Raw genomic sequence first — 23,119 nt, forward strand, 5'->3', positions numbered from 1 at the left:
AGGACAGCCAGGGCTACACAGAGAAACCCAGTCTCAAAAACAAAACAAAACAAAACAAAACAAAACAAAAAAAGACTGGGTTGTTCTGTTGCTATGGAAATGTGAAGAAAGTCCGTTTCTCCCTTTACTGCCCTCTTGCACTCCCTCCTCTCTCTTGCACTCCCTCCTCTCTCCCACCAGACAGCACCCCTGAGTTCTGGGTGTGGAGTCAGACTGCATGCATGGGTGGGAGTAAGGTAGACAGATACTCACAGGAGGGCCAGCGAATCCAGCAGGTCCAGGTGGCCCAGTCTCTCCACGTTCACCCTGTGAGAGGATCGGGAGGTGTCACGTCCCATCGCCTACCTCTGTGCCCTCCTCAGACTGAGAACCCACTGCCCAGCCCAGCCTCATGTTCAACCTCTCCCAGATGGAAGGCATCTGAGTGAGCTGAGTCCCAGGGAACCCACTGCCCAGCCCAGCCTCATGTTCAACCTCTCCCAGATAGAAGGCATCTGAGTGAGCTGAGTCCCAGAGAACCCACTGCCCAGCCCAGCCTCATGTTCAACCTCTCCCAGATAGAAGGCATCTGAGTGAGCTGAGTCCCAGGGAACCCACTGCACAGCTCAGCCTCATGTTGAACCTCTCCCAGATAGAAGGCATCTGAGTGAGCTGAGTCCCAGGCAGCCAGAGCACTGGTCATGCTCTGTGACCTCTGTCTTTCATGTCTTCTCTCCTCTCACCCCTAATCCTGAAGCACAGGCCAGGCTGAAGGGCACGCCTGGCTTCCTCACTCTGGGGTCGGGGAGAGCCTGATTTAGAGAGACACACTCACCGGGGCACCTCGAGCTCCAGTACTTCCTGAAGGGCCTGGAGATCCGACTTCTCCCTAGGAGTTGAGAAGGTAGGGATCAGAGTGGGCCAGAGGAGCCAAGTGTACTAGGAAGCCCTGATGTCGGGAAGGGGACTCTGGGTCCCTAGACCCTACTCAATATCAGTCTTCTTCAAGTTTTAGCTATCCCATCTGTCTCCTTAAGGCCTTGGCCAATGGCACCTTTCTACCAGGCCAACTACCCCACCTTATGGGCCACACAAGTCACACACTAGCTAGCTGGACCTCCACCCTACACCCCTGCCACCATCCTGGTGGGTGATGGCTGATGAGTGAAATTTGGCTGTCTGGTAGGAGGTAAGGGGAAGACATCATGGGGAAGTGGACAGAAGGACAAAGGCCAGCCACAACTCACCTTCTCGCCATTGGCGCCTGCTGGGCCTGGAGGCCCGATGGGCCCAGTCAGACCCTGGAGGGAGAAAGATGGAGATAAGGGGAGAGAGTCAGGCCAGCATCATGGGATTCCTCAGGGATTCTGGGAACCCCATAGCCAATAGACTTTGGTGTACCCTCCCATGGCCTGAGAGCCCCCACTGACGTCTGGTCCCCAGCTCTAAAGGGAAAGCCCCTGTAGTTTCCTAGCCCCTCTTCTGGTTGTGAGAGGCCCCATAGGAATGCCTGTATCTGCATCCCATCTCCTGAGTCCTCTATAAGCTACTTACTCGGCCACCGTCCTTCCCCGGAGCTCCCTCTGGGCCTTTCTCGCCAACGTCACCCTGCAGGAGAGAATACCGGTTACCTTAGTGGATACATCAGGAGTGGCTGCCAGTTCAGCCATGCCTGGCTAAGGTTCTGGCTCTGCCTAGGAAGTCTTTTCTGTGGGCTTCGGGCTGGTGACAAGGAATAATGAATGAGAAAACAGGGAAAAGGAGGTCATGATAGCAGAGGAGTTTGGTTGGTTGGTTGGTTGGTTGGTTGGTTGGTTGGTTGGTTGGTTTCGGGGGAGGGGTTCCTATTTTCTGAAGAATGTCCATGATCCTCATCTTCAGAAGTCTGAGGAACGAGTGTGAAGGCTGAAGCTGGCGGGTGTGTGGTTGGGGAGGGGCGCATCACTTACTCTGTCTCCCTTGGGCCCAGCAATACCAGCTGCTCCTCTCTCCCCAGGCATTCCCTGCAGACCTGGAGGGCCCTGAGCCCCAGGGGGGCCGTCTGGACCAGCTGCACCCTAGGGTGAAAGACAAGAAGACTCTGTAGTGAGCAGCGGCTCTCTCTCAGCTCCACTATATACAGCCTGGGAAGCCAGGATCCTGAACCCCTCTTCCTCCTCTTTTTCCCCCTGAAGTCTTCTTCCCAGCGCCACCTCCCACATGTTCCTCCTAGTTCACCTTCTGTGTCCCCCTTCCTCCCTCTCACCCCTCAGTGAGCTTCCCTAGTGCTGGAGAGAAGGCACCTGCAGGACTTGGCCTCACTTACTTTGGGACCATCAGTACCAGGAGTGCCAGGGAGGCCTCGGGGACCCTGGAGGCCCTGAGCACCAGGAGAGCCACGTTCACCTGGGAAACCTCGCTCACCCTGTGGAAGAGACATCAGGCACAAATCAGGCAAAAGTGGTGGAGACGATGAGAAGAGTGGGGGAGAGGTAGGGGTCCCCAAGAACCCTAGGTAGGCTGCAGTGTTGGGAGACATGGGCCAAAGTGAATGAAGGCAGGCCCAAGAAGACACCAGCGCTGGGTAGCAGGACACTCACCCGGGGACCCACAAGGCCAGGGGCTCCGGCTTCACCAGGGATACCCTAGAGAATAAAAGAGGATGTAAGAGTGAAGGCTGCCTGCTCCGGACTCAAAAGCATGCCTCCCACGGTGGCGGAGCATGTCCACAGGAGGACTGGGCTCAGACTTGTCCGTGGAGAGCAGGGAATCAGGTCTGGGCCATTCCCAGGTTTCACAGCGCTCTCCCTTCACTCCATTTCCCCTGTCTCCTTGTACATCAGCTAAACAAGGTCAGAGAGCTCCATACTCACCTGGTCACCTTGCTTTCCACCTTCACCTGGGGGACCGGGAGGGCCAGGAAGTCCCTGGAAGCCAGAGTGACACAGATTAGCAAAGAAGGTAGTCTGGTGCCTCAGCCTCCAGAAAGGCACAGCATAGGGCAGACCCAAAGAAGATAGCAATCAGGGTCAGGCATGGGGAGCCACACTCCCTGATATCCCACGAGAGGAATGGGCTTGCCACCCTTTGTGCCTGCCCAGAGAGCTCTAGGCACGGGAGGGAATTGCACAGAGAGTCTGGTCCAGTCACCTACCTGGAACCCTGATGGTCCAGGAGCACCCTGCTCGCCTCGTTCACCAGCAGGTCCCTGCAGAAGAAAGAAGAGGTGAGCTAAGCCAGGAGCTCCGAGAACCTTAGGCCCCGGGGTGTGGATTAGAAGCCTTCCTGCACTGACCAGCCACCATGTGGTTGGGCACCTGACTTCCATTGTCTACTCATGCTTCCTGCCACTAGGCAGGTCCCACTGCCCCCTAGGACATGTCCTCTCATCTGGGGATGGTTCAGCCCAGATCCACATCTTTCACTTCTATTACTCAATGGATCCAAGACCTCTTGTTTTTAGCAGTGGGTACTTACACTGGGGCCGGGGGGTCCTGCGGCTCCTGTCTCACCATCTTTGCCTGGAAGACCCTACAGGGCAGAGGAAGAGAGGCTGTAATGACTTATGTCCCTGGCGTCACTTGAGACCAGCAGATGTAGTTTTCGGTCAGGGGTTTTCAGATCAACAAGGTCGGTGCAATGGTTCTCCACCTTCACCCTTCTTCCTTGCACTTCCTTGTTGTATCCACCGTTTGCCTCAGCCTTTTTCCACATAAACATCTTCCTCTGTACCTCAGCCTCGCCTCTGAAACCCACCAGCAGCCACAGACTCTCCAGGTGGATCCCGGCACAACCTAACATGTGCTCAACCGTAGGGTCAACTTTTGATAACCCAGGGTCTGAGGCGCACGTTTGGAGGATCCCCCTGCTGCTTCTGTTAGGAATTCCACCAACACTGAGATTGCACCAATACCAAACCATAGGCAGTGGGGAGGACACTTACTCTCAGGCCAGGAGCACCAGCCAGTCCCTTCTCACCAGCTTTGCCAGGCTCGCCCTGAAGGGAAGGCAAGAGAAGACCATGAGTTGGGTGGCGTAGAATGGAGTGAAGCAGAGTGGGCTACGGAGCCTGGGCCTGAAGCCCCACTGTGATGTACAAGGTTCCATCGAACCCCTTCTTTTATATTCAGAGGCCTCCAGGGCACAAGGCTCTATGGGTAATATCACAGTGCTGATGTCTTAGGGTTTTAAGGTACCCAACTTTACCCCAGGTCACATGTATTCCTTGTAAGACATGGAGGTCAGAGATTAATGACGTTGGGAGGCCACTGATCACAGGGCTTAATGACATTGAGAGGCCACTGGTCACCCACCCTGGGTTAACTCTGCTCAGGACCCAGCTCTTTCTCTGAAGGATATAGGGAAAGACAAAGGAGATGAGAGAGCAAACTGTCACTTACGTTGGCACCTTTGGGGCCAGGGAAACCCATGACGCCAGGCTGCCCACGAGCTCCCTGGGGACCAGGGGGTCCAGGGCGACCATCTTCACCAGGGGCTCCCTAAAAGACAGGATCCATTCTCAGGACATAGTTCCTGATAGGGTCATATCTTCCCAAGTGTGTGCTACGTGGCAGGCACGGGGCACGGTACCAGCCATATACAGGTATCTAGGGTTCACCAAGCCCACACACAGACCCAGCTACAGGCATGTAGGTGCTCCTGGCTCAGAAATCTCTCCTGAACTTCTAATCTTTATCATCACTCCTCCTCCTAGAAAATGCTCAAATGCTGTGTGTGAGTGTGTGTGTGTGTGTGTGTGTGTGTGTGTGTGGTTTTAAGAGCTCAGAGTACAGGTTGCATCTGGCCATAAAACCTACCATTGTGCCTCTTACCAATTCTCAAAATGTACAGAGTCCTAGGCTGCCTTCACCCAAACTCCCTTCTCTCTTCCCACCCTCTCCTGGAAGATAATCCCTTATTCTCCCAGGAACCTCACTCAGGGTAATAGACTTACAGAAGGACCAACTTTGCCTTGAGGACCAGCATCACCAGGGCGACCGGTAAGACCCTTGGTTAGGGAGAGAGAGAAGAGAATGAGGTCATTCAGGGGTGGGGGAGGGGCGTGCCCCAAATCTCCCAATTCAGGCAGCCCAGCTTAGAGGAGGCAGGTGGGAAGGGTGTGGGGGTCTGTGTAGCATCCATCTTACCCTGGCTCCAGGAAGACCGGGTTCTCCAGGACGACCGGGGTCACCATTGGCTCCCTTGGGACCAGCCAGGCCACTAGGCCCTCGCTCTCCAGGGGCACCCTACAGCAGAGGAGACAGGAAGTCAGTGGGATGCTCTGTAACCAGGGAAACAGGCAGGGGCCAAGCCCCCCCTCCTCCACTCACCTTGGGACCTGCCAGACCATCTTGACCTGGGAAACCACGGTTACCAGGAGCACCCTAAGGAGAAGAAGGGAAGAGGCAGGGGGTGAGTATGGCTCCTCCCTAGCCTGCCTGGAAAGAGTCCCACCAGGGCCCAGGGCTCTGTCCCCTTCGCCTCCCGCTGCAGTGTCTGTGGGACAGTAGACTCTGCCTGAGAGTCTAAGAACCTAATGTCTGTCTAGGGCCGGCTCCCACCTCTCTGGGAAGGAGCTACTGTTTTATGCCACCTTTGGAACAGAGGGTGCAGACAGCATGAGGATGCTGTGCCCCTGGTGTTGGGTGGGGAAGAGAAGAGCCATGTTTTCCAGAAAAGTCACCGGATGTGGCCGAAATGAGGAGCCACCAGCGTGGGCCTGTGAGCGAGAGCTCCCGCCTACTTACTCTCTCTCCAGGGGGGCCGATGGGCCCAGCACCACCAGGCTCTCCCCGAGCACCTCGTTTGCCTTCTTCACCAGCGGGGCCAGGGGCTCCCTGGGGCCCAGCAGGTCCCTGAGGACAAGCACAGGAGAAGTGGTTTAAAGTTTCCACCTAGCCTTGGAGAAAGTACTGGCTTGCTGTGCAGAGGAAGGTGCTGTGGGAATGTCTCAGGGCTTGGACAAGAAGGCAACAGGGTCGGCCATGGGAGTCGGGGGGGCAGTGACAGCCCAAGAGGAAGAGCTATTGAAACTCGAGCTATTGGAACCGGAAGAGGAGGCTGTGTCAGGGTCTCCTCTACCCTCTCTTCTACAGGAGAGGGCCTGGGATGGGAAATGGCTGGGGAGAAGACACAGTGGGGCTGAAGGGTGATCTGTGAGGCAGAGCTACAGCAAAGAACAGATAACAGAACAGAACAAAGAGCAGATACTCACAGTCTCTCCCTTGGGGCCTTGTTCACCTTTGAAGCCCGCGATGCCAGGCTCACCCTACATGAGAGAAGGAAATGTGCTCACACTGGCTCCTCTCCAAAGAGTCTGCTCACCACCCCCCCCAGAAGCCTCCTGCAGCGAGCGGGAGGGCACATAAAAGGGGGGCGAGTAGATAGGGCCTGTCGATCATTTCAGGTTCTTACCATCTGACCTTTGGGGCCCAGAGGACCAGTTGCACCTTGAGGACCGGGAGGGCCACGGGGCCCAGGGAAGCCAGGGGCACCAGCAATTCCAGGAGCGCCCTGTCAGCATGAGCAGAAGAGAGGGACGTGAGGAGAGAGGATGAGAAGGGATTAGGCCACCCTGAGGACGCAGCCCGGGGCCAGTACTTACAGCAGATCCTTTGGCTCCAGGAATACCATCAGTGCCTGGGTTACCCTGACAAGAAGATGTTATAGCAGTAAAATAAACAGCAAAGAGCCAACCCGACCATCCCGCCCATCAGCCCCCGTCTAGGGGTCAGGGACAAGTGCTGTCTGCTTCAGGGCATTCCCCCTGCGTGTCTCACGGGTGGACTATGAGTGAGGGGGACAGTCATGGATGTCAGTGGGAGGTGCTTGGCCAGCATGAACATTTAGTGATCCCAGTGACTGGGACTTCAGGTGACTCAGGAGGGTCAAGGCCACAGCTGTCAAGCCTTCCAGGCCAAAGAGATGAACTTACAGAAGCACCCGCAGGCCCAGGGGACCCAGGATTGCCAGGCTCGCCACGAGAACCTTGAGCACCTTCAGGACCACGAGCACCAGTGGGACCAGCTTCGCCCTGGGAAGAGAGTGGGAGGGTGAAATGGGGGAGGGGCAGCAGCACTTCAAGGCCAGTGCGTTTGACTCTTGCATGTGCTCATACACCTGTGAGTGAGTAGTTGTGCACAGGAGTCTGTCTGTCTTTCTGTCCCCACCTAACCAAGCAGCACAAAGAGATGATACCTACCCTTGCCTCCTCTACTGTGCATCTCACCCCTGCCCTGTGATCCCACACACAACTGCACAGATGCCTACTGTGCACCTCACCCCTGCCCTGTGATCCCACACACAACTGCACAGATGCCTACTGTGCACCTCACCCCTGCCCTGTGATCCCACACACAACTACACAGATGCCTACTGTGCACCTCACCCCTGCCCTGTGATCCCACACACAACTGCACAGATGCCTACTGCGTCCCACCAGCGAGCAGCTTGCTGGTCCTTCAGCCCATCAGAAAAGCCTGGGTTAGGAGACATGCCATCTTAGGGCCACATTAATGATAACGGACAGATGCCCCCCCACCCCCTCCTTCTGTTCCTCCTGATAGAGGGACAGAAGCTGGAAGGGTGACTCTGTGTCCTCCAGAGTCTCAGCTCAGAAGTGGCTTTGTCTCTGGCTGCTGGGTGATCAGAGCTGCCCCAGGCTTCATTCTCAGCCTGTTTAAAGTGCCAGGAAGCCAGGGCCCAAAGCAAGCTGGGATAGGCTCTACTTGTCTCTAAGCTAAATGGCAGCGCCTCATCCCCCATGTAAAAATTCTCTCCCTCTCCCCTCTCCCTCTCCCACCCCCCTCTCTCCCTCTCTCCCTCTCCCTCTCCCTCCCCCCCTCTCTCTCCCTCTCTCTCTCTCCCTCTCCTTCTCTCTGTCTTTTCTTTTTCCTAAAAGTCACAGCTCTGGGATCTGGCTCTCTGACTGGAGCCTCCGGGGAAGGCTGCTGACCTGGAGAGAGGTCAGAGCCTCCTCAGGTTTCTTCACACTGGCATTCTTACTTCACTTTGGTAATTATTATTTTCTAAAGGTCAGGCCCCCTCACCTTCCGCTGTCCCCCTTCACAATGGGTCTCCTTCACCGGGCTCCCAGGGGCCTCAGACACTGTCTGGTTGCCATGGAAACCCCCAGGAGTGGAAAAGCAACCTGATGCCAGGGACACAGGGAGGTTCGTTATTCACTCCCAGGGACGTTCACACTGGAATCCCTCCTGGGCCACTGGGGCTTTTCCCTGAACTGGCTGGCCTCCTGCTGGCCTGTATTAATCCTTGGAAGGACCACATTAACAACAGCCCAGCGCCCCATGTGAAGTAGAAATAAGAAAGGGCAGAGGATGCATAGAAGCATCGCCTCGCCTCGGCCCCTCCCTCTCCCCCACCACCCCTTTAAGCTCCTTCTGCCGTAAGTCAGCTTTTGCACACCCCCAGGCTTGTTTTCTCCTTCCTCCCCTCCCTGGGATTCTTCTCTCTCAGATCTCGGGGTTTTCCATCTTTGACTACGAGGTGGACTTCAGCCTCTGTCACCAAACCTTACTCTGTCACTGAGAGACTCTGGAAACACCCAAAGAGGCTAGGGGGAAGGGATGTGTGGCAAAGGGCCCTTCCTTAGCAAGGGTGAGTGTCTTGACCCTCTGAGATTCTCAACTTGACTAGCAGATCACTCACCTTGGCACCAGGAGCACCAGGGAAGCCAGGACCACCTGCAGGACCAACAGGACCCTGGGGAGAAAAGGAGGCAGAGGGTGAGCGCTGGATGTCAGTGAACTCTGTCTAGGCCTCAAAGAGAGATAGATCCTCCACCTCCCACTCCTTCCACCTCTGTGGCTGGAAGAAACTGCCATCACTGCTGTCCCAGAGACCTCCACAGAGATAACTTGCTCCTCTGAGCTACATGTCATGAGAAGCCACGTGGCTTTGACCCCTCTTCTTAAAAGAAGAGACTGCTAGGGGAAGCTGGGGAAGTCAGGCAGCACTGTTAGGGAAGTGCTCAAGGCATGGGCCATCTCCTTCCTGACAGGGACAACCCCACAGACTTCAGGGCTGCATAGCTACTGTCACCTGCTAAAGAATGACAGGAACTTACCGGAGGGCCGGCAGGGCCTGGCTGGCCATCATTACCTCGGGCACCCTGTGAACAACAACAAAAAGGAGCCAATGAACACAGTGTTGGGGTGTCCCGGGCTGAGTATGAACAAGGTGTGTGTCTGCAGCAGAGAAACCTTCCTGGGATATCTGTATGAGCAGACAGACAGACAGACAGACAGAGGGCCGCAGGAGGCTGGCTCTTGTGGGTTATGAAGCTGGGCAACTTCCCAGCATACCTGTCACTTCTAAAACTTCAGTTAGGTCCCTGGTATTTCCAACTTTAAGCTGACTAATCATTCAAAAATCCTGTGGACTGGGCAAAAGGAAACCGGCAGAAGCAAGGGGGAGCCTGCCCCTGTGCTGGGTATCCTGGGTTAAAGAGGAGCAAGGCCTTCTCTCCTCGGTGAACTCCAGGTAACCTCGGGTCCTCCCAGTCAGCTGCTCATCAGGACAGCAGTAATACCCCCAGGATGTTCCCTGCTGACTGGGCACCTGCTCCATGATGAAGACAGACCACGAGCCCTGTCCACAACCACGCCTGAGCTCCTATCTCCGAGACCCTTGGTTTTGCAGGGCAATCGAGGTTGTCCCTTCTCTAAAGGACTCGAGCTCTGAGAGTTCCACTGGTTTGGGGTGAAAACATCTTTTTTTTCCCTCCAGTGCCCTTGAGAATTTCTATTCTTACTCCAAGAATCACTATGTTAGGCACAGCCAGGTCTAGGATAGGGTCCCTGCCAGACCCAAAAAGCTGAGCCAGTGGTTCTCAACTTTCCTAATGCTGTGACCCTTCAATACAATTCCTTACGGTTGTGGCAAGCCACGACCATAAGATTGTTTTCATTACTACTTCACAACTGTAATTTGGCTACTGTTATGAATCATAATATAAATATTTTTGGAGATAGCGGTCAGCCTCAGGGGTCACGACCCACAGGTTGAGAACCGCGGGGCTAAGGGGAGCCTTTCTGCAGGTCTCTGTCTCTCAGAAGCACAAGGAAGGATGCTCTGTGGTGCTCAGTCTCCTTCCTAGTGTGAGCCATCTCTCTTCACAGAGCCTCTAGCCTGGAGGCCAGGGGGAGGGGGATGGCAAGACAGCAAGACTTAATGGAAGGAATGGCGGAGAGAATACCTAGCCTGCTCTCCTGCAGCCCTTCCTGGCTGACCCAGACACCCTGAAAACTGTTACTGGGGAGACCCTACAGTACCTTCCCTCCAGGAATCAATCAGCAGAGGCAGGGCAGGGGGAGAGGGTCCAGTCTGAGCCTCATGTGTCTGGGCCTACTTGGATACCTTCTAGGCTCAAAAAGCCTTTGGGAGACCTCATAGCAGACAGTAAGACAAAGAGGGGAGCCCTCCCCCCACAAAGGCCCAACACAATGTAGAGAGAGTTCTAAGTCGAATCTCCTAACAGCGCTGACAGCATGCCTGCTTTGTGGACAAGACCACGAAGGAAAACCAAGAACTGGGGCCTCTTGTGCCTGGGAAGGAGAGACAATGCAAGAAGCAATGAACCAGTCTGGCTTTGAGCCTCATTGAAATCCCCAGGCCAGGGTCTCCCGACTCTGCAGATGCAGCAGGCCCAAGACTTCCTTCCCTCCACACAAAATGCCCCTAGGGCGAAGCCCTAGGCCAGCTCTGGTTGACAGTGCGGGTGCAGGCTGCTTGTTCCACAGACCTGCTCCTGAGGGAACTTTTCTGCCGTTCAGAAGCACGGTCTGGAAATCCGCTGCTTACAGCGAAGCTGATTTCAGTTGCCCAGCAAGGACCTAAGAGGAGGGGCCTCTGAGCTTGGTTGGCTGGGGTGTACACCAATAGAAAGCCGTAAAGCTTGGTTGGCTCGGGTACAGACCAATAGAAAGCCGTAATCTTTCTTAAGCCCGCCTTTCGTCATATCACTCGCCTGACCAAGCACCCACAAGGCCTCTCTATTGCTTGGGGAGCCAAGCTGCCTCCTATGCTCTCCGCTGCCTACCAGTCGGTTTTCTAGCTCATGGTTCTGGGCCCTCAGTACACAGTCTGTCTTAAGCTGTTTATTCTTCTCGGGACTCAGTTCCCTCTTCTCTAAAATGGGAACGAGAGATTCAGTTCACAGAATGAGAGGGAAGATTAGACAAGGCGAAGCATGCCCGGTCCTAGACCAAGGGTCTCGAAGTGAATGCCGCTGGTGTCACGACACTACTCCGAGCCACATCAAGGGTGCTGCCATCGGAATCAAGAGAAAGGGCGTAGTGTATAGCATACAGAGCTAGCACCATCTAAGCCTGTTCCTGAACTCCAACTTGCACAGCTCAGGAATGAGTAGAGACTATTGAAGGGGTGACCTGAGGGACCCCTGTCTGTGGGGCTCCCACCAGCATACTCTCTTGTAGCGAGCCCTCCTTCCACCCTGCAGGCCCCACCCCACCTGAAGATTGGGAGTAGGAAAACTCAGGATAGAAAGTTTTGGTGTGATGATGCTCCAACCAAGTTGGGTTTTGTTATTTCTTAGGAGTTGGGGGTGGGGAAAGGTATGTATGGCTGGCCTTGAACTTGTGACTCCACTCAGGCCCTCAGCTTCTCAGGTACTATGATCATAGCTAGGTATGTCCCTCCTAGCCTGGGCTAGCCCTGAGCTGTTTTGAGGGTAAGCTGTAAAGTGTTGAGCATATGGCGGCACCCTGTGTTGGGAGTTACTTACAGCAGCACCAGCAGGGCCAGTCCGTCCTCTCTCGCCAGGCAGGCCACGGGGACCCTGCAATACACACCAGCACAGTGTAAGTGTGAGTTGGCATAATGGTGGTCTGCGTGATGACTTCTTCCCACCCACGGTGGCCTCCTCTCGCCCCTAGGTCCTACTCCCAGGGCACAGGGTTTCCTTCAGGGAGACCCATGTGTGTTCCTGCCCCTTCCTATGGAGAATGCAGATGAATGGCCCAAAACATTGAAGACAAACAGGTTGTTTGTTTGTTTGTTTGTTTTTAAGGCAACTGAAAAGTGGTTTGAGTGTGCCTAACAGTTCGTGTTCGAGGAAGGGCGAGTGAAACGCTGACCCATCTGTATGCTGCATGTTGGGTTGGCTCACAGTCAGATAAATCTGCGCCAATAGGTGTCTGCTTTGTGTGAAGGAAATGCTGTTTGCACGTCAGCCATCTAACAGGTGTTAGGGGAGTCCTAGGGGCGTGGGGTGGCTTTCCCATGGATGACGCTCATACTCACCATTGGGCCAGGAGAGCCGTTCTCACCAGGGGAACCACTCTCACCCTGGAAGAAAGAGATGTATAGGGTCAGTGTTTGGAGTCCTGGCTTCCAGAACCTTCCATTGAAAGATCTGGCTGGCTCAATTAATTAGGGCTGAGACATGCCAGTTTCAGTTCTGGGAGAGGCGATTTCTCCAAGCTCTAAGGCCTGCCGCTCATCTACCGAGATTTAAGCTGGGTGTTCCCCAACCCCATCAGCACCGCCTTGACTGAACAGACCGTCTCCGCTTGTCCCCTGTCGCCAACCCCTTTACCTTCACACCCGGAGCACCAGCTTCTCCCTTAGCACCGTCCAGGCCTGGATAACCCTGAGAAACAGGAAAAGGGTTCCGTTATGCGTCTGGGAGCCCACACGGGAAACAGTGTGCATAACCCCAAAATGTTTGTTCTCCGGGTAGCTTCTGCCTTCCAACATCCTGACCCACGATACTTACTCTGTGACCCTTGACACCAGGAAGACCCGGGGTCCCCGGGAATCCACGAGCACCCTGCAATGCACAAAGGAGATATTCAGAGGAAAGCAGAGATTGGGCGAAGGTGGCTGGAGAGCCTGCAGAGCCAGCTCCCTCAGGCCACCAATAAGAAACAGGCGTCCAGGCGTGTCCAAAGCCCCTTCGGCCTAACCCAGACCTTGAGCCCGTACAAACATGGTGGCCAGCTTGAAGGCATTACATACACAGGTACCATCAGTACCCAGTTTTACATTGAGCTAATCAAGCTGTGTGGACTCAGGAGGGAGACTGGAAAGCCTGTGAGGGCAGGAAAAAAGAAATTTTACCTGAGGGCCAGGGAGGCCTCTTTCCCCAGCCTTTCCCGGCTTCCCAGCTTCACCCTGAATAGAAAGAGAAGTACCTCACTTTCCCTGTCAATCTCATGAGCGTAAGAAGTGCGTCCAGAACACATCACCCCCGGCTGGGCATCTGCCTATCTGCCCACCTTGCCCACCTCCCTTCCTGCAGGCGCCCGTGACCCAGAATGCCTCTCCTGGTTATTCCTTGGCTAGCTCCTCAGCCCCCACGAGACTGTCCCCAGCAAGCTTCTGGTCCCCTCTCCAGAGCTCTGTGGACTGGCCGGTATGCCCTGACCTCAAGAGACTTTGCCATGTGATGCTGGTCATAAAAATAGCCCAAGAAAGCCAGCTCTTGTCTCTGCGTTTTTCATCCCCATCCTCTGTAGACATCCTGGCTCAGGCTGAGCTCTTCTACCTCATTTACAATTGAGATGATGTTAGGGTGTTTGTTGACCAACTCTTCCTTTGTTTTTTCTACTGTGCTTTGAGTCCTCCCATCCAGGCTGGCTCTCCTTTCTCATTTAACTTCCCAGAGTTAATGATGTTTTAATTACTCTCCTTCTCGGGGATCTAAAGGGATCCCCGGGGACCTGGCAAGCGGAGTTGCAGATGGGTATGTGGGTGGTAGGTAGTTGTAATTTAGGGCTGGCCAGCCTCTTCCTCAGGAAACCTCTGTACCCCAAAGCCCCGGCAGTCCTCTCCCTGAGGTCTGGGGCTTCTTAGGTCTACTCACATCATCACCAGGTTTTCCAGCAGGGCCTGGAGGACCTCGGGGACCCATGGGACCCTACAAATAGAGAATTCAAGACACGGTTGGAAGAGAAACACAATGCGAGACAGTTGCTTTGGAAGCTAGTTACCCTACGACGAGGAAGAGAGACAAAAAGGCTGTCACAATATTGTCAAGTAGATCATGGTGGGAGGAGGGGACCTCTCGGGTTGTCGACCCCCGAAGGGGAAGTGTTGAGAAGGAGCTCCTGCCATATTGGTTCGCTGGAAGAGTGGCCCATGGGTAGGGAGGGACATCTGAATTTCCTATGGTGTTCCCAGTGTGGGAAAGAGCTGGCACAGCCGGGGTAGCTTGGGTCAGAGAAGACTGTCCCCAGAGTCTCCTGGGAGAGGGTAGCCTATGGTACTCACAGAGACACCAGGCTCGCCAGGTTCACCCGGAGTGCCTTGAAATCCTTGAGGGCCCTAAAAGGGAAAATAACATGACACCATGTTGGCCCCAAAACTGTGCTGCCATGCTGTAGATGATGAGCATTTACAACGCCCCCAAGAGGAAAAGACTCAACACTTACGGGGGCACCGGCAGGGCCTGGGGGTCCACGAGGTCCCATGGGGCCCTGCATTGGAACAGAAAAACGAGACGCTCACTGACCTGCTTTATCATCGGCTTCTAGGATTCCATCTTCTACTAACCAGCAGCCAGAAAAGAGAGGAGAAGATAGTATGGGAGCAGGAGGGGGAGGGGTGGAGGGCCTCCAGTGGCTGCTCCCTCTCCTTTCCCACTCCCCACTCAGCCAATCTATATTTATAGCCCCATTTGGATCAACATGCTGGCCTTGCTCACTCCTGGATGGCGGCCATGTTTACTAAAGTCTGAATTTCATTTAGCATGTGCCAAGCCAGAGCTGCAGGGTGAGATTTCCTGCTGGAAGCCGGGTGGATGCTGGAGAACAGTAGCTGCTGTCTGCATTCTTCCAAGAGCAATGACCACTGGCTCCCTGATACATAGGCCAGCTCTATGCATCAATCACAGCATCCCCGTTTCTCCTAGACATTCTAGAGCATCATCCAGATTGGCATCCATCACCATTAAACTAAACTCCTCGACTAAATGAGAGGTTTCATGTAGCTGATGGAAATGAGATGCTCCATCTGTAAGGCAGAGGTTGTTGGCAAAAAGTGCCCTCCTCCCGTGTGGGTAGTACAGAACTGGAGTCTTACCATGGGGCCTTGCATGACTCCCATCTGGGCGCCACCAGCCTTCTCGTCAAACCCTCCAGCCATCTGGGCAGCAAAGTTCTGCAAAGCAAGACAGCCGTGTCAGGGGGGTGAGAGGCCCTGGGTCGTTCCTGATTTCTCGGAGTTCTACCTAGTGTCTGGTTATTATAGACTAGCTGAGTGGTGGTCAGAATTGCCAAGGAGACCAGACAAAGTTTTGGGAGCGTGTCCTTGTGACAGCGGCAGAATCACTCCCTTGGAAAGTCAAGTGTTATTTGTGGTGGTCTCCGTCCCTTATGCTCTGCTTTATAAACTTGAATATTCTGAAATGTTACATAAGTAAAACATCGCTTTAAAAGGCATTCTTTGTTCTCCCCAATGTTGATGTCTGGCTGAAATCTGGTCTTGAAGTATTTCGGGAAGGGTTATAGTAGGCGTCTGTGAACCCACTTAAATTGAAGGATTTAAAACACAGCCGACCTCCAAATGGCACACCTACAAAGTGGGCAGTCATATAATTTGTTGACTGGTGTGATTCCAAACACGACAGTAGCCGCACACCTTCACTCAGTGGGGCTCTTTCATGAGAATGAATAGTTGCTTGGAATGTACTTGGCTAGGACTACGGATAAATGTCTCCCAAGGACAGTGGTCCCTGCTCTTCCAGAGAAATACAAGTGACCAGTCATTCTTTGCAGGCACCCCTACACCCACCCCCAAGAACTAACCGCAGATGGGGTGCCAGGAAGCCAGATAGCTGAAGGCCTTCTTTACAGAGACCCAGTGAGTGAAAAAAGTCAGCCCTTGGCCCCAGAGCCTCGAACCTCATATGCGATTCTCCTTAATTACAGGCCTGAGGTGAAACCCATGAACAGGCTATGTGCATGCTCCTGGCCGACCTGGGAGCCAGCCATGTAAGAGTGAGTAGCAATTTAGAAGCCACAGCTCTGGAGGGTCAGTCTGGAGAACTAAGGATACTTACTCCTCCACCAAGGCCAGGGGGACCAGGGGGGCCTGGAGGGCCAGGGGGGCCAGGGTTCCCAGGGGTACCAGGCTCTCCATCTCTGCCACGGGGTCCAGGTGCACCCTTGACAGGAAGTAAAAAGAAGGTATCAGTGGAGTAATGCTTCCTTTGGAACCATCTGCCCTGGGCAGCACTTGGGAGGTACTCAGGCCTTTAGAGGACCCAGGGGACACAGACATCAATATTCATTGCTGTCTGCTCACCTTTTCTCCCTTGTCACCACGATCACCTCTGGGTCCTTGTTCACCGGCAGGTCCCTGAAGGTGAGGGGCAAGGTGTGTTGACATGAAACTAGAGGCCATGATGGCTCAGGTGCAGTTGGGCGGGGGGGGGGGGGGGGGGGGGGGGGGGGATGGAGAAACGGATCTCTCCCTTTCTTACCTGAGGGCCAGGAGGTCCTTTGGGTCCTACGATCTGTGAGAGAGAGAGCCACAGGCCCATTGGTTAAAGGGGTGCGTTTAGGACAGCAGGTGCCCAGGCTGTGGCAGAGGTGAGTCGTGATGGGAACAGGTCGTGGTGGGGGTCATTTTGCACTTACATCTTTGATGTCTCCAGGTTCTCCTTTCTGCCCCTGTGTTACAAAACATTGAGAGGAGTAAGCTGAGCAAGCCGCTAAGCCCCAACACAGAACCCCACCCCACCCCACCCCAGCCTCTCAGATGGACATCTTCTGAGGTCTAAAGAAGAGGCACAGACTAGATTAGCATCTCAGTGCCTCTGAAGAAGGACACGTGAAAGCAAAACATGGGCCAGTGAAATGGCACCGTGGCTAAAGCTCTTATGGAGCCAGCCTAATACCTTCTGGTGGGATGCGAGAACCAACTCCTCAAAGTTCTCCTAGGGCCGCCTCGGGCCGCCTCGGGCCGTCACACATGTGCCATAGCGTGTGTGTATCCAGTTCATACATACAGTCACGTGGGCAGGGAGTGAGATTGTAACTAAATCAAATTAAATTAAAAATAGGATGCCTTACCTTGGGACCTAATTTTCCTGCAAGGGAAGACAGAGAAGGAGAAGGTGAGCCAGGGATGATAATTTGTCATTCAAACTCTCTTTGGAGGCTCAGGAAGGAAAGAACCACAACCCGAGAAAGGAGCAGATCCCTCCGTTGGTCCCCGGAATCCCTCTGTGGTGGGGTTAGGATCACAGAGCCCTTTTGTGGCTGAGGACTTTGAAGGGACAGAGGTGCCTCTAACCTTATTAGTCACGAAGCATGCATAGTGTACAGGAATGGGCTGAGAGCGGGGAAGAGGCAACCGGGGGTGGGGAGCAACGTGAAATGGGGGGCCCAGAAGACCCAGAGATCAGGCAGTCCTTCCCAACCCGCGCCCACCCAAAGAGGAGTCTAAGGAAGCCTTACATTAGCGTAGAGTCTCCTTGAAGTAAGCACAAAAGAGAGCAGGACACAGGTGTTACAAAGAGCTTTGCAGCCAGGGCCATCCCAGACCGATCCGCCCCTCCCCTGCCACAGCAGCAAGCTCCACTCTGCACTGGTATGGCTGCCTCGGACTCCATCTGAGGGTCTGCGCCATACAAGGCAACAGTGTAGGGGAGGCATGCAGAAAAGGCAGGCGACTTCTCGATTCCCGTCCAACCCTCCTCTCCAAAGGAGTAGGAAGGGAACAATGAGCTATCCAAGAGCCTGTGCGTGTGTCCCCACTTTCTCTGCGGACATGGGACACTTGTGTGGGTGCCGGGAAGGGCTCAGCACTGGTTCTAGCTGGGAGTGGGAAACCATATCAGCAGGCAGGACCAAGACCATCCTTTCAACTCCCAGAGCCTGGCCACCCCTTTGGCTTTTCTGCATCTTAAATGGTGGTCCATGCCAAGCAGGGGTCGGTGCAAGGACCACCATTGTACTCTATTCCAAAGTGGGAACCCACTCTGCTCTCCTCCTTACTGGCAGAGGTTTCTCCACATTAATGACCATGTCCCCGAGGGTTTTCCATAGAGAAGTCAAGGTGTAGGTGACATGGAACAAATCGAGCTCATGTTGTAGCTAGACGGAGCCAGATTAACAGCGTGACTTTAATAATTTGCAGGCTTGATTCATGAGGGGAAACTTTTATGGAACCATAGCTGTATTTCTCTAAAAATACTCCTGAGGTGTTAGGTGAGGGAGGGTCTCTGTAGTGATTTAGGCTCACCAGGCTTCAACCTGGCTGAATTGAGAAGTGGCCTTGCCTTTGTGCCCCTACTGGTGGGATCAAATGGATTAGCAGCAGCTTCTCCGCTTCATGGAGAAGGGCAACATCCATGGGAAGGCATTTGCTGTGTCTGCGAGTAATTTATTTATGTTGAATAATAAATAAATAAATTACGACCACTGGCAGTGGCGAGGTCAGCTGAGCAGATGGGGCAGCACTCTCCGAAGGGGATCTCAGGGTTGAGGCAGTCTGGGTCTTCACAGATTATGTCATCGCAGAGGACATTCCCAGTGTCACACACACAGATGCGGCAAGGCGAGGGCTTCCATACATCCTTATCTTTATACCTCTGCCCATTCTGCAGACAGCCACCAGCCTCCTCTGCACCGAGTAGGGTGGGAGTGGCGGCGTGCCAAGCAGGGAGGGGGGAAGAGCCAAGAGAGAAAGAGAAAGAGGTTGTAATAAACTTGACATAATCCAAATGCTAAGGGGTGATGGGTAGACCACACCAGACAGACTGAACTTATAAACTAGTTTGAAAAAACACAACTCGTCTTTCTGTGTATTCTACAATACCTATTTTGTCTTGCACTGTGCAAGATGGGTATGTGAACCGTGGGGGTGGGAATCGAGAACCATCGAAAAGGAGGGCTCTACTACATCTCCTCTTCCCAGCATGGGGTGAGGTGGGGCTGGAGATCGGGAAGGGTAGTTGGAAGGTGAAACTGGGTGGTAGGGGGAGATGGCGCTCTGAGCAGGAACGTTGGGGCAGTAAAGATGGAGAATACAGAAAAAAATGGTGAGACACTCTAGCTGCAGAGCAAAGACATCCTTCTTGTCATCCTCTAGGAATAATGAGATTTTCTAAACACAGCGACAGCTAAGATTCAGAGAAAGCGCAGAGAATTCTACCTGCAAAGGGTACAGAAACAATAATCTGAAAGAGAAGCCGAGCCCTCCTGCCGGGACACTCCTGCCAGAAGTCTTGCCTTTGACTGAAGATGGCAGCCACAATAGGGGTGGCAGAAGGCTCAATGCCTAGCCGTGGCTAAGACTGACCAGTCTAGACCTGCGTCCTCCAAGAATGCAGAGAAATAGCTCGGGCTGGACCCTCTCCACCAGCGCCCTGCCGTCTGGAATTCGCCCTGCACATGAGAACTGTGCTGACAAGAGAGCTTCTCAGAGCGCCAGGGACTGAAGAGCCCGCACCACGTGCTAGGCAGCGCCCGGCGCTGTTTTTCTCATCAAAATCTCAAAAGCAACGGCAAAAACTAAGGGTGAATAATAGCGAAGAGCCACAAACCCAGTGGGCGTGGAGAGCAACGGGCCTGCCCTCTGCTCTTCAGGGAGGGCGAGAATCCAAAGATCAAAGTCTCCCTTTTCCTTTCCACTGGAAGAAACCCATCTATCTAGCCTTTAGATAAGACAATCGAGGGGAAGTTGAGGGAATCCCAGGGAAAACGTCGAAGCTGCTGGGATACCCCACGTTCCTCCACCCCAGGCTCCAACCCCACCTACCCCACCCCCAGCGGCGCTAATAGCTGGAGGTGAGGAGAGGCTAATGAAGCCCGGTCTTCACTAAGAAATGGCACTCTATCGCCCAAGACTGCCTAGGGGAACCCGAGAAAAGCCTTGGAGGGCGCATCCTGAAAGCTGATCCTGTTCCCCAGGAAGGGCGCCCTCGGGCCAAAGGCCGGTCGGGTCCGGCTGGGTGTGAGAGCTTCGGGCTGACTCTGTGGCTGGGGCTCCGGACACAGCCCTCCAGCAGACAAAAGTAGAGTAAAAACTAGGATTAAATGACTGCCCCTCCAAAAAAAAAAAAAAAAAAAAAAAAAAAAAAAGGAGCCAACGCTGTAACCAGATCGCCTAAGTGCGGTCGGAGGAAGCCAGCACCACCCTAATTGTGGCACGAAAGGGGCTACAGATAGCATCCTGGCCGCCCGATCCGGTTCCCCTCGTTACCGCCGTACAGCATAAGTGATTCTTTGTGGCCGGCCAATTAAAAAGCTACCTCTTTCGGGGAACTGTTTTGCTTCGTCGCCGCTGCGCGCGGGGCTGGAGCCCGGGAGGTGGCGGCAGGCGGGCACGAGGTGTGTGGAGGGGGGTGCATTGTGGGAGAGGGGGGTCGGGGAGTCGGAGGGGGGGACCCACAGGGCCTTGCCTCTCATGAATGGGGCTTTTCTCGAGCGCATACAGAGCCCGATTCACAGCTCTCCACGAGGAACCAGTTTAAATAAATACGGGCAGGGTTTCAGCCCATCTGGAAGCCATCGCTGCCAATCCCCCAGCGCAAACAAGCTTCACAAAGGAAGGCTGAGGTCTCCCCTCCCGAACCAGCAGCACTTTTGGAAGCTAGAGCTGAGAAATGCAGATGTGGGTCACCGTCTTCGCGGCCAAGAAGTTTCCCAAACTCGTGGAAAGACAGAGAGGAGGAGCGTGGTGGACTCTAGGTTCTAACATTCCTCGGGTCCACACAGGCTATGCCTGTGGACCCAAGGCTGGAGTGTGGGGGTGTTTGCATTGATGGGACGAGCCGGGGTGTAAAACAACCGGTCAGATGTAGAATCGTAGGAGACTGAAAGTTTTAGACAGCCCCCCCCCACACACACACCCATCCACACACACACATACTCATCATGCAAAGCTGTGGAATTCACTCTGCCAAAAAGATTGGGACAGAGAGCTCTTCGCTACTTAAGCGAGCGCCTCTGCTATCAGATTATCAGATGAGGAATTAGGGAAAGTGTTCAGACACTCCGCTCACTCCATTCACTGCGCTCTATACAGAATACCGGTCAAGGCCGCAGCTCTGTGGGTGTATGCTTGCAAATTTAGGACCAAAAAAATATGAAAAAAAATACAGCCAGGCTTATCTCAGACCACATACAAACACTTCGATGTCCACCCCATCCCCACCCCACGCCCAAGAGCTCGAGCGCAAGACTCTGGCTTAGCTGGCTACCCTGCCACCCTGCCACCCTGTCACCCTGCGCGGCGGGGTCGGAAAGCTATCCTGGGCTTCACGCTGCAGCGCTCCTCGCTCTCTAGCCCTGCCCCCGCCGCGTCAGCCACGCTAAGGAGCAGAAAGTCCGCCCGGGCCCGCCTCCTTCCAAAGCATCTCCGGAGACAGCCTGGTGGCAGGGGAAAGCACACAGAGTCTCACAGGCAGAGGGTCTTTGATTCCCCACCTACTGTCCAAACAGTTTCACCTGCGATTGATTTACAGTCTGTAACATACAAAGAAAGACAGGGCTGGAATTCTACCCGTCGGAGATGTGCCCAAACACGTGGAAGAAAATTCTCTACCTAATACACTTTCCAGGCTTCGGTTGTCCTGAATATAATCCCAGACAGTGGATCTTACCCAGGGAGGAGGTGGAAAGGTGCGGGAACCGCCCTTGGACCGAGGTTATACAGCTGCCATCTCTAACGCTAGCCATACGCAGTTCACTAGCCTGACCCCATATTCATCCACCGCTACACACGCTGCAAAGTAACTCATTGTAGGGTAGACAACATTGTGTGTGTGTGGGGGGGGGGGTGCTCTTGGGGACACATTTGGAAAGCACGTCTGTTTGGAGTGTCAACGTTCTTCAGATGTCAAATTCCTGCAGCATACAGGAGGCAAGGGGAGAGCCGAGTTTCAGAGAAGGGCTGGCCGGCTGCACATTACTGTGAGCCAGCCTGATAGCGGAGGGGACTGGAGAGCGGCGCTGAAGTCGCAGAGAGCCGCTTTTTCTTTGTGGCCTCAGATTTCAACCCATCAGGGTCAGAGTTAGTTCTTTGTCTAGCGCCCCTTTGAGCTCTGCAGCGTCTAACCCCTAGACTAAGCTGATACATCAACCCGTAGGCGTCTCTCGATTTCTCTCCTACTTTTAAGTGTGGGGCTTCTTTGACTGAGCTCGAAGCCTCCTGATCTGGTGGAACGGGGTGCGTTAAGTCTGTGTTCAAACCTGTTGCATCCGACGCTTTGCAAGTTCACATCCTTGCTTAATGTAAGGAACTGAGAATGTCTCCACTCGTGACTCTCATTGAGGATGCTGCGACCGAGGTCCTTACTAGCAGAATTAGGATCAGTGTACTCCTGTATCTATGCGCTTAGGACTTGGCGCCCTAACCCAGACCAGGACTTGGGGGAGGGGGTAGAAGGGAAAGGGTCTCAAGTAGTCAGGGAAGCAGGCAGGGGCGGCGGGCGACTTACGAGCATCCTGGGCCTGACACCGTAGGACCGCGGCGATGAGCAGCGTCAGCAGCACCAGCGACTGGGGAGCCCCGAGGCGGATCATGGCTCACCGCGAGGCCTGGCAGAGCCTGGCCCGGGCGAAGCGCAGCGAGGCGGCAGAGCACGGAGCGGGTCCGGGTCTCTACCGCGCCCTCATGCAGGAGACCCTAGGAGCAGGAGGAGGAGGCAGGAGACCCGGCAGCCCAGCGGCGCTCTGCGTCTCCTCCCAGCAGAGGCTCCCGTTATATGCTCCCGGTCGCTCCAAAGGCTGGCAAACCGGCCCAAACCGCGGGCCGCCCCCAGCCCCCCACGGGGCTGTAACCTGAGACCCCGCCCCCGGGAGCCCGCCCAGGCCGGACCAGAGCCCACACCTGCCAAGGCCAGTCGCCCCTTTCGTGAGCCCAGCTTCCCGCCCCCGATGTGCCCAGTGGCCTGATCGGGCGGGGCACCGAGACGGCCTCCGGTCGCCCCCACTTGGGACTGCCACACTGCCCCCTCTAACCACAGGCGGGAAGGGGGGCCTCGGGGCCCCTTTCCTCGGAGTTCTGCTGGGGTTAGAAAGGAGGGGGTTGTTTGCAGAGGCATAAGCCTGGAGCTTTAGACCCAAGGCAGGGAGGGCGAAGCAACAGAAAGGAGCAACGAAGGTGGGGATGGGGAGTTTAGGAGGCAGGGAGGTGCGCGGGGCACCAAAGTACGAGCTGATGGAAG

The 23,119-nt window shown here is 54.6% G+C and overlaps 1 protein-coding gene across 3 annotated transcripts in view; it reads right to left on the reverse strand.

The window, feature by feature from the left end:
• Positions 1-22,848, reverse strand: part of Col2a1 (collagen type II alpha 1 chain) — a 30,281-nt gene extending 7,433 nt beyond the window's left edge. Inside the window, exons 1-39 of one of the 3 annotated variants that reach the window (XM_031354227.1) lie at positions 22,783-22,848; positions 22,391-22,578; positions 18,367-18,570; positions 17,016-17,032; positions 16,581-16,613; positions 16,424-16,456; positions 16,246-16,299; positions 16,001-16,105; positions 15,022-15,099; positions 14,373-14,417; positions 14,212-14,265; positions 13,805-13,858; positions 13,060-13,113; positions 12,716-12,769; positions 12,536-12,589; positions 12,241-12,285; positions 11,723-11,776; positions 9,044-9,088; positions 8,626-8,679; positions 6,893-6,991; positions 6,563-6,607; positions 6,373-6,471; positions 6,173-6,226; positions 5,706-5,813; positions 5,289-5,342; positions 5,106-5,204; positions 4,913-4,966; positions 4,359-4,457; positions 3,902-3,955; positions 3,436-3,489; positions 3,113-3,166; positions 2,832-2,885; positions 2,559-2,603; positions 2,285-2,383; positions 1,929-2,036; positions 1,534-1,587; positions 1,227-1,280; positions 815-868; positions 253-306 (exon numbers count right to left, since the gene is read on the reverse strand). In XM_031354227.1, coding sequence (XP_031210087.1) covers positions 253-306; positions 815-868; positions 1,227-1,280; positions 1,534-1,587; positions 1,929-2,036; positions 2,285-2,383; positions 2,559-2,603; positions 2,832-2,885; positions 3,113-3,166; positions 3,436-3,489; positions 3,902-3,955; positions 4,359-4,457; positions 4,913-4,966; positions 5,106-5,204; positions 5,289-5,342; positions 5,706-5,813; positions 6,173-6,226; positions 6,373-6,471; positions 6,563-6,607; positions 6,893-6,991; positions 8,626-8,679; positions 9,044-9,088; positions 11,723-11,776; positions 12,241-12,285; positions 12,536-12,589; positions 12,716-12,769; positions 13,060-13,113; positions 13,805-13,858; positions 14,212-14,265; positions 14,373-14,417; positions 15,022-15,099; positions 16,001-16,105; positions 16,246-16,299; positions 16,424-16,456; positions 16,581-16,613; positions 17,016-17,032; positions 18,367-18,570; positions 22,391-22,475 — 2,517 coding nt within the window. In that variant the 5' untranslated portion in view covers positions 22,476-22,578; positions 22,783-22,848. Of the gene's footprint in view, positions 1-252; positions 307-814; positions 869-1,226; positions 1,281-1,533; positions 1,588-1,928; positions 2,037-2,284; positions 2,384-2,558; positions 2,604-2,831; positions 2,886-3,112; positions 3,167-3,435; positions 3,490-3,901; positions 3,956-4,358; positions 4,458-4,912; positions 4,967-5,105; positions 5,205-5,288; positions 5,343-5,705; positions 5,814-6,172; positions 6,227-6,372; positions 6,472-6,562; positions 6,608-6,892; positions 6,992-8,625; positions 8,680-9,043; positions 9,089-11,722; positions 11,777-12,240; positions 12,286-12,535; positions 12,590-12,715; positions 12,770-13,059; positions 13,114-13,804; positions 13,859-14,211; positions 14,266-14,372; positions 14,418-15,021; positions 15,100-16,000; positions 16,106-16,245; positions 16,300-16,423; positions 16,457-16,580; positions 16,614-17,015; positions 17,033-17,402; positions 18,571-22,390; positions 22,755-22,782 lie in introns of those variants that run through there. The other 2 variants (XM_031354221.1, XM_031354235.1) reach the window with 2 other exon arrangements.
• Between the last annotated feature and the right edge of the window lie 271 nt (positions 22,849-23,119).

Source organism: Mastomys coucha, unplaced genomic scaffold (genome assembly GCF_008632895.1).
Source record: "Mastomys coucha isolate ucsf_1 unplaced genomic scaffold, UCSF_Mcou_1 pScaffold11, whole genome shotgun sequence".
Lineage (NCBI taxonomy): Eukaryota > Metazoa > Chordata > Mammalia > Rodentia > Muridae > Mastomys > Mastomys coucha.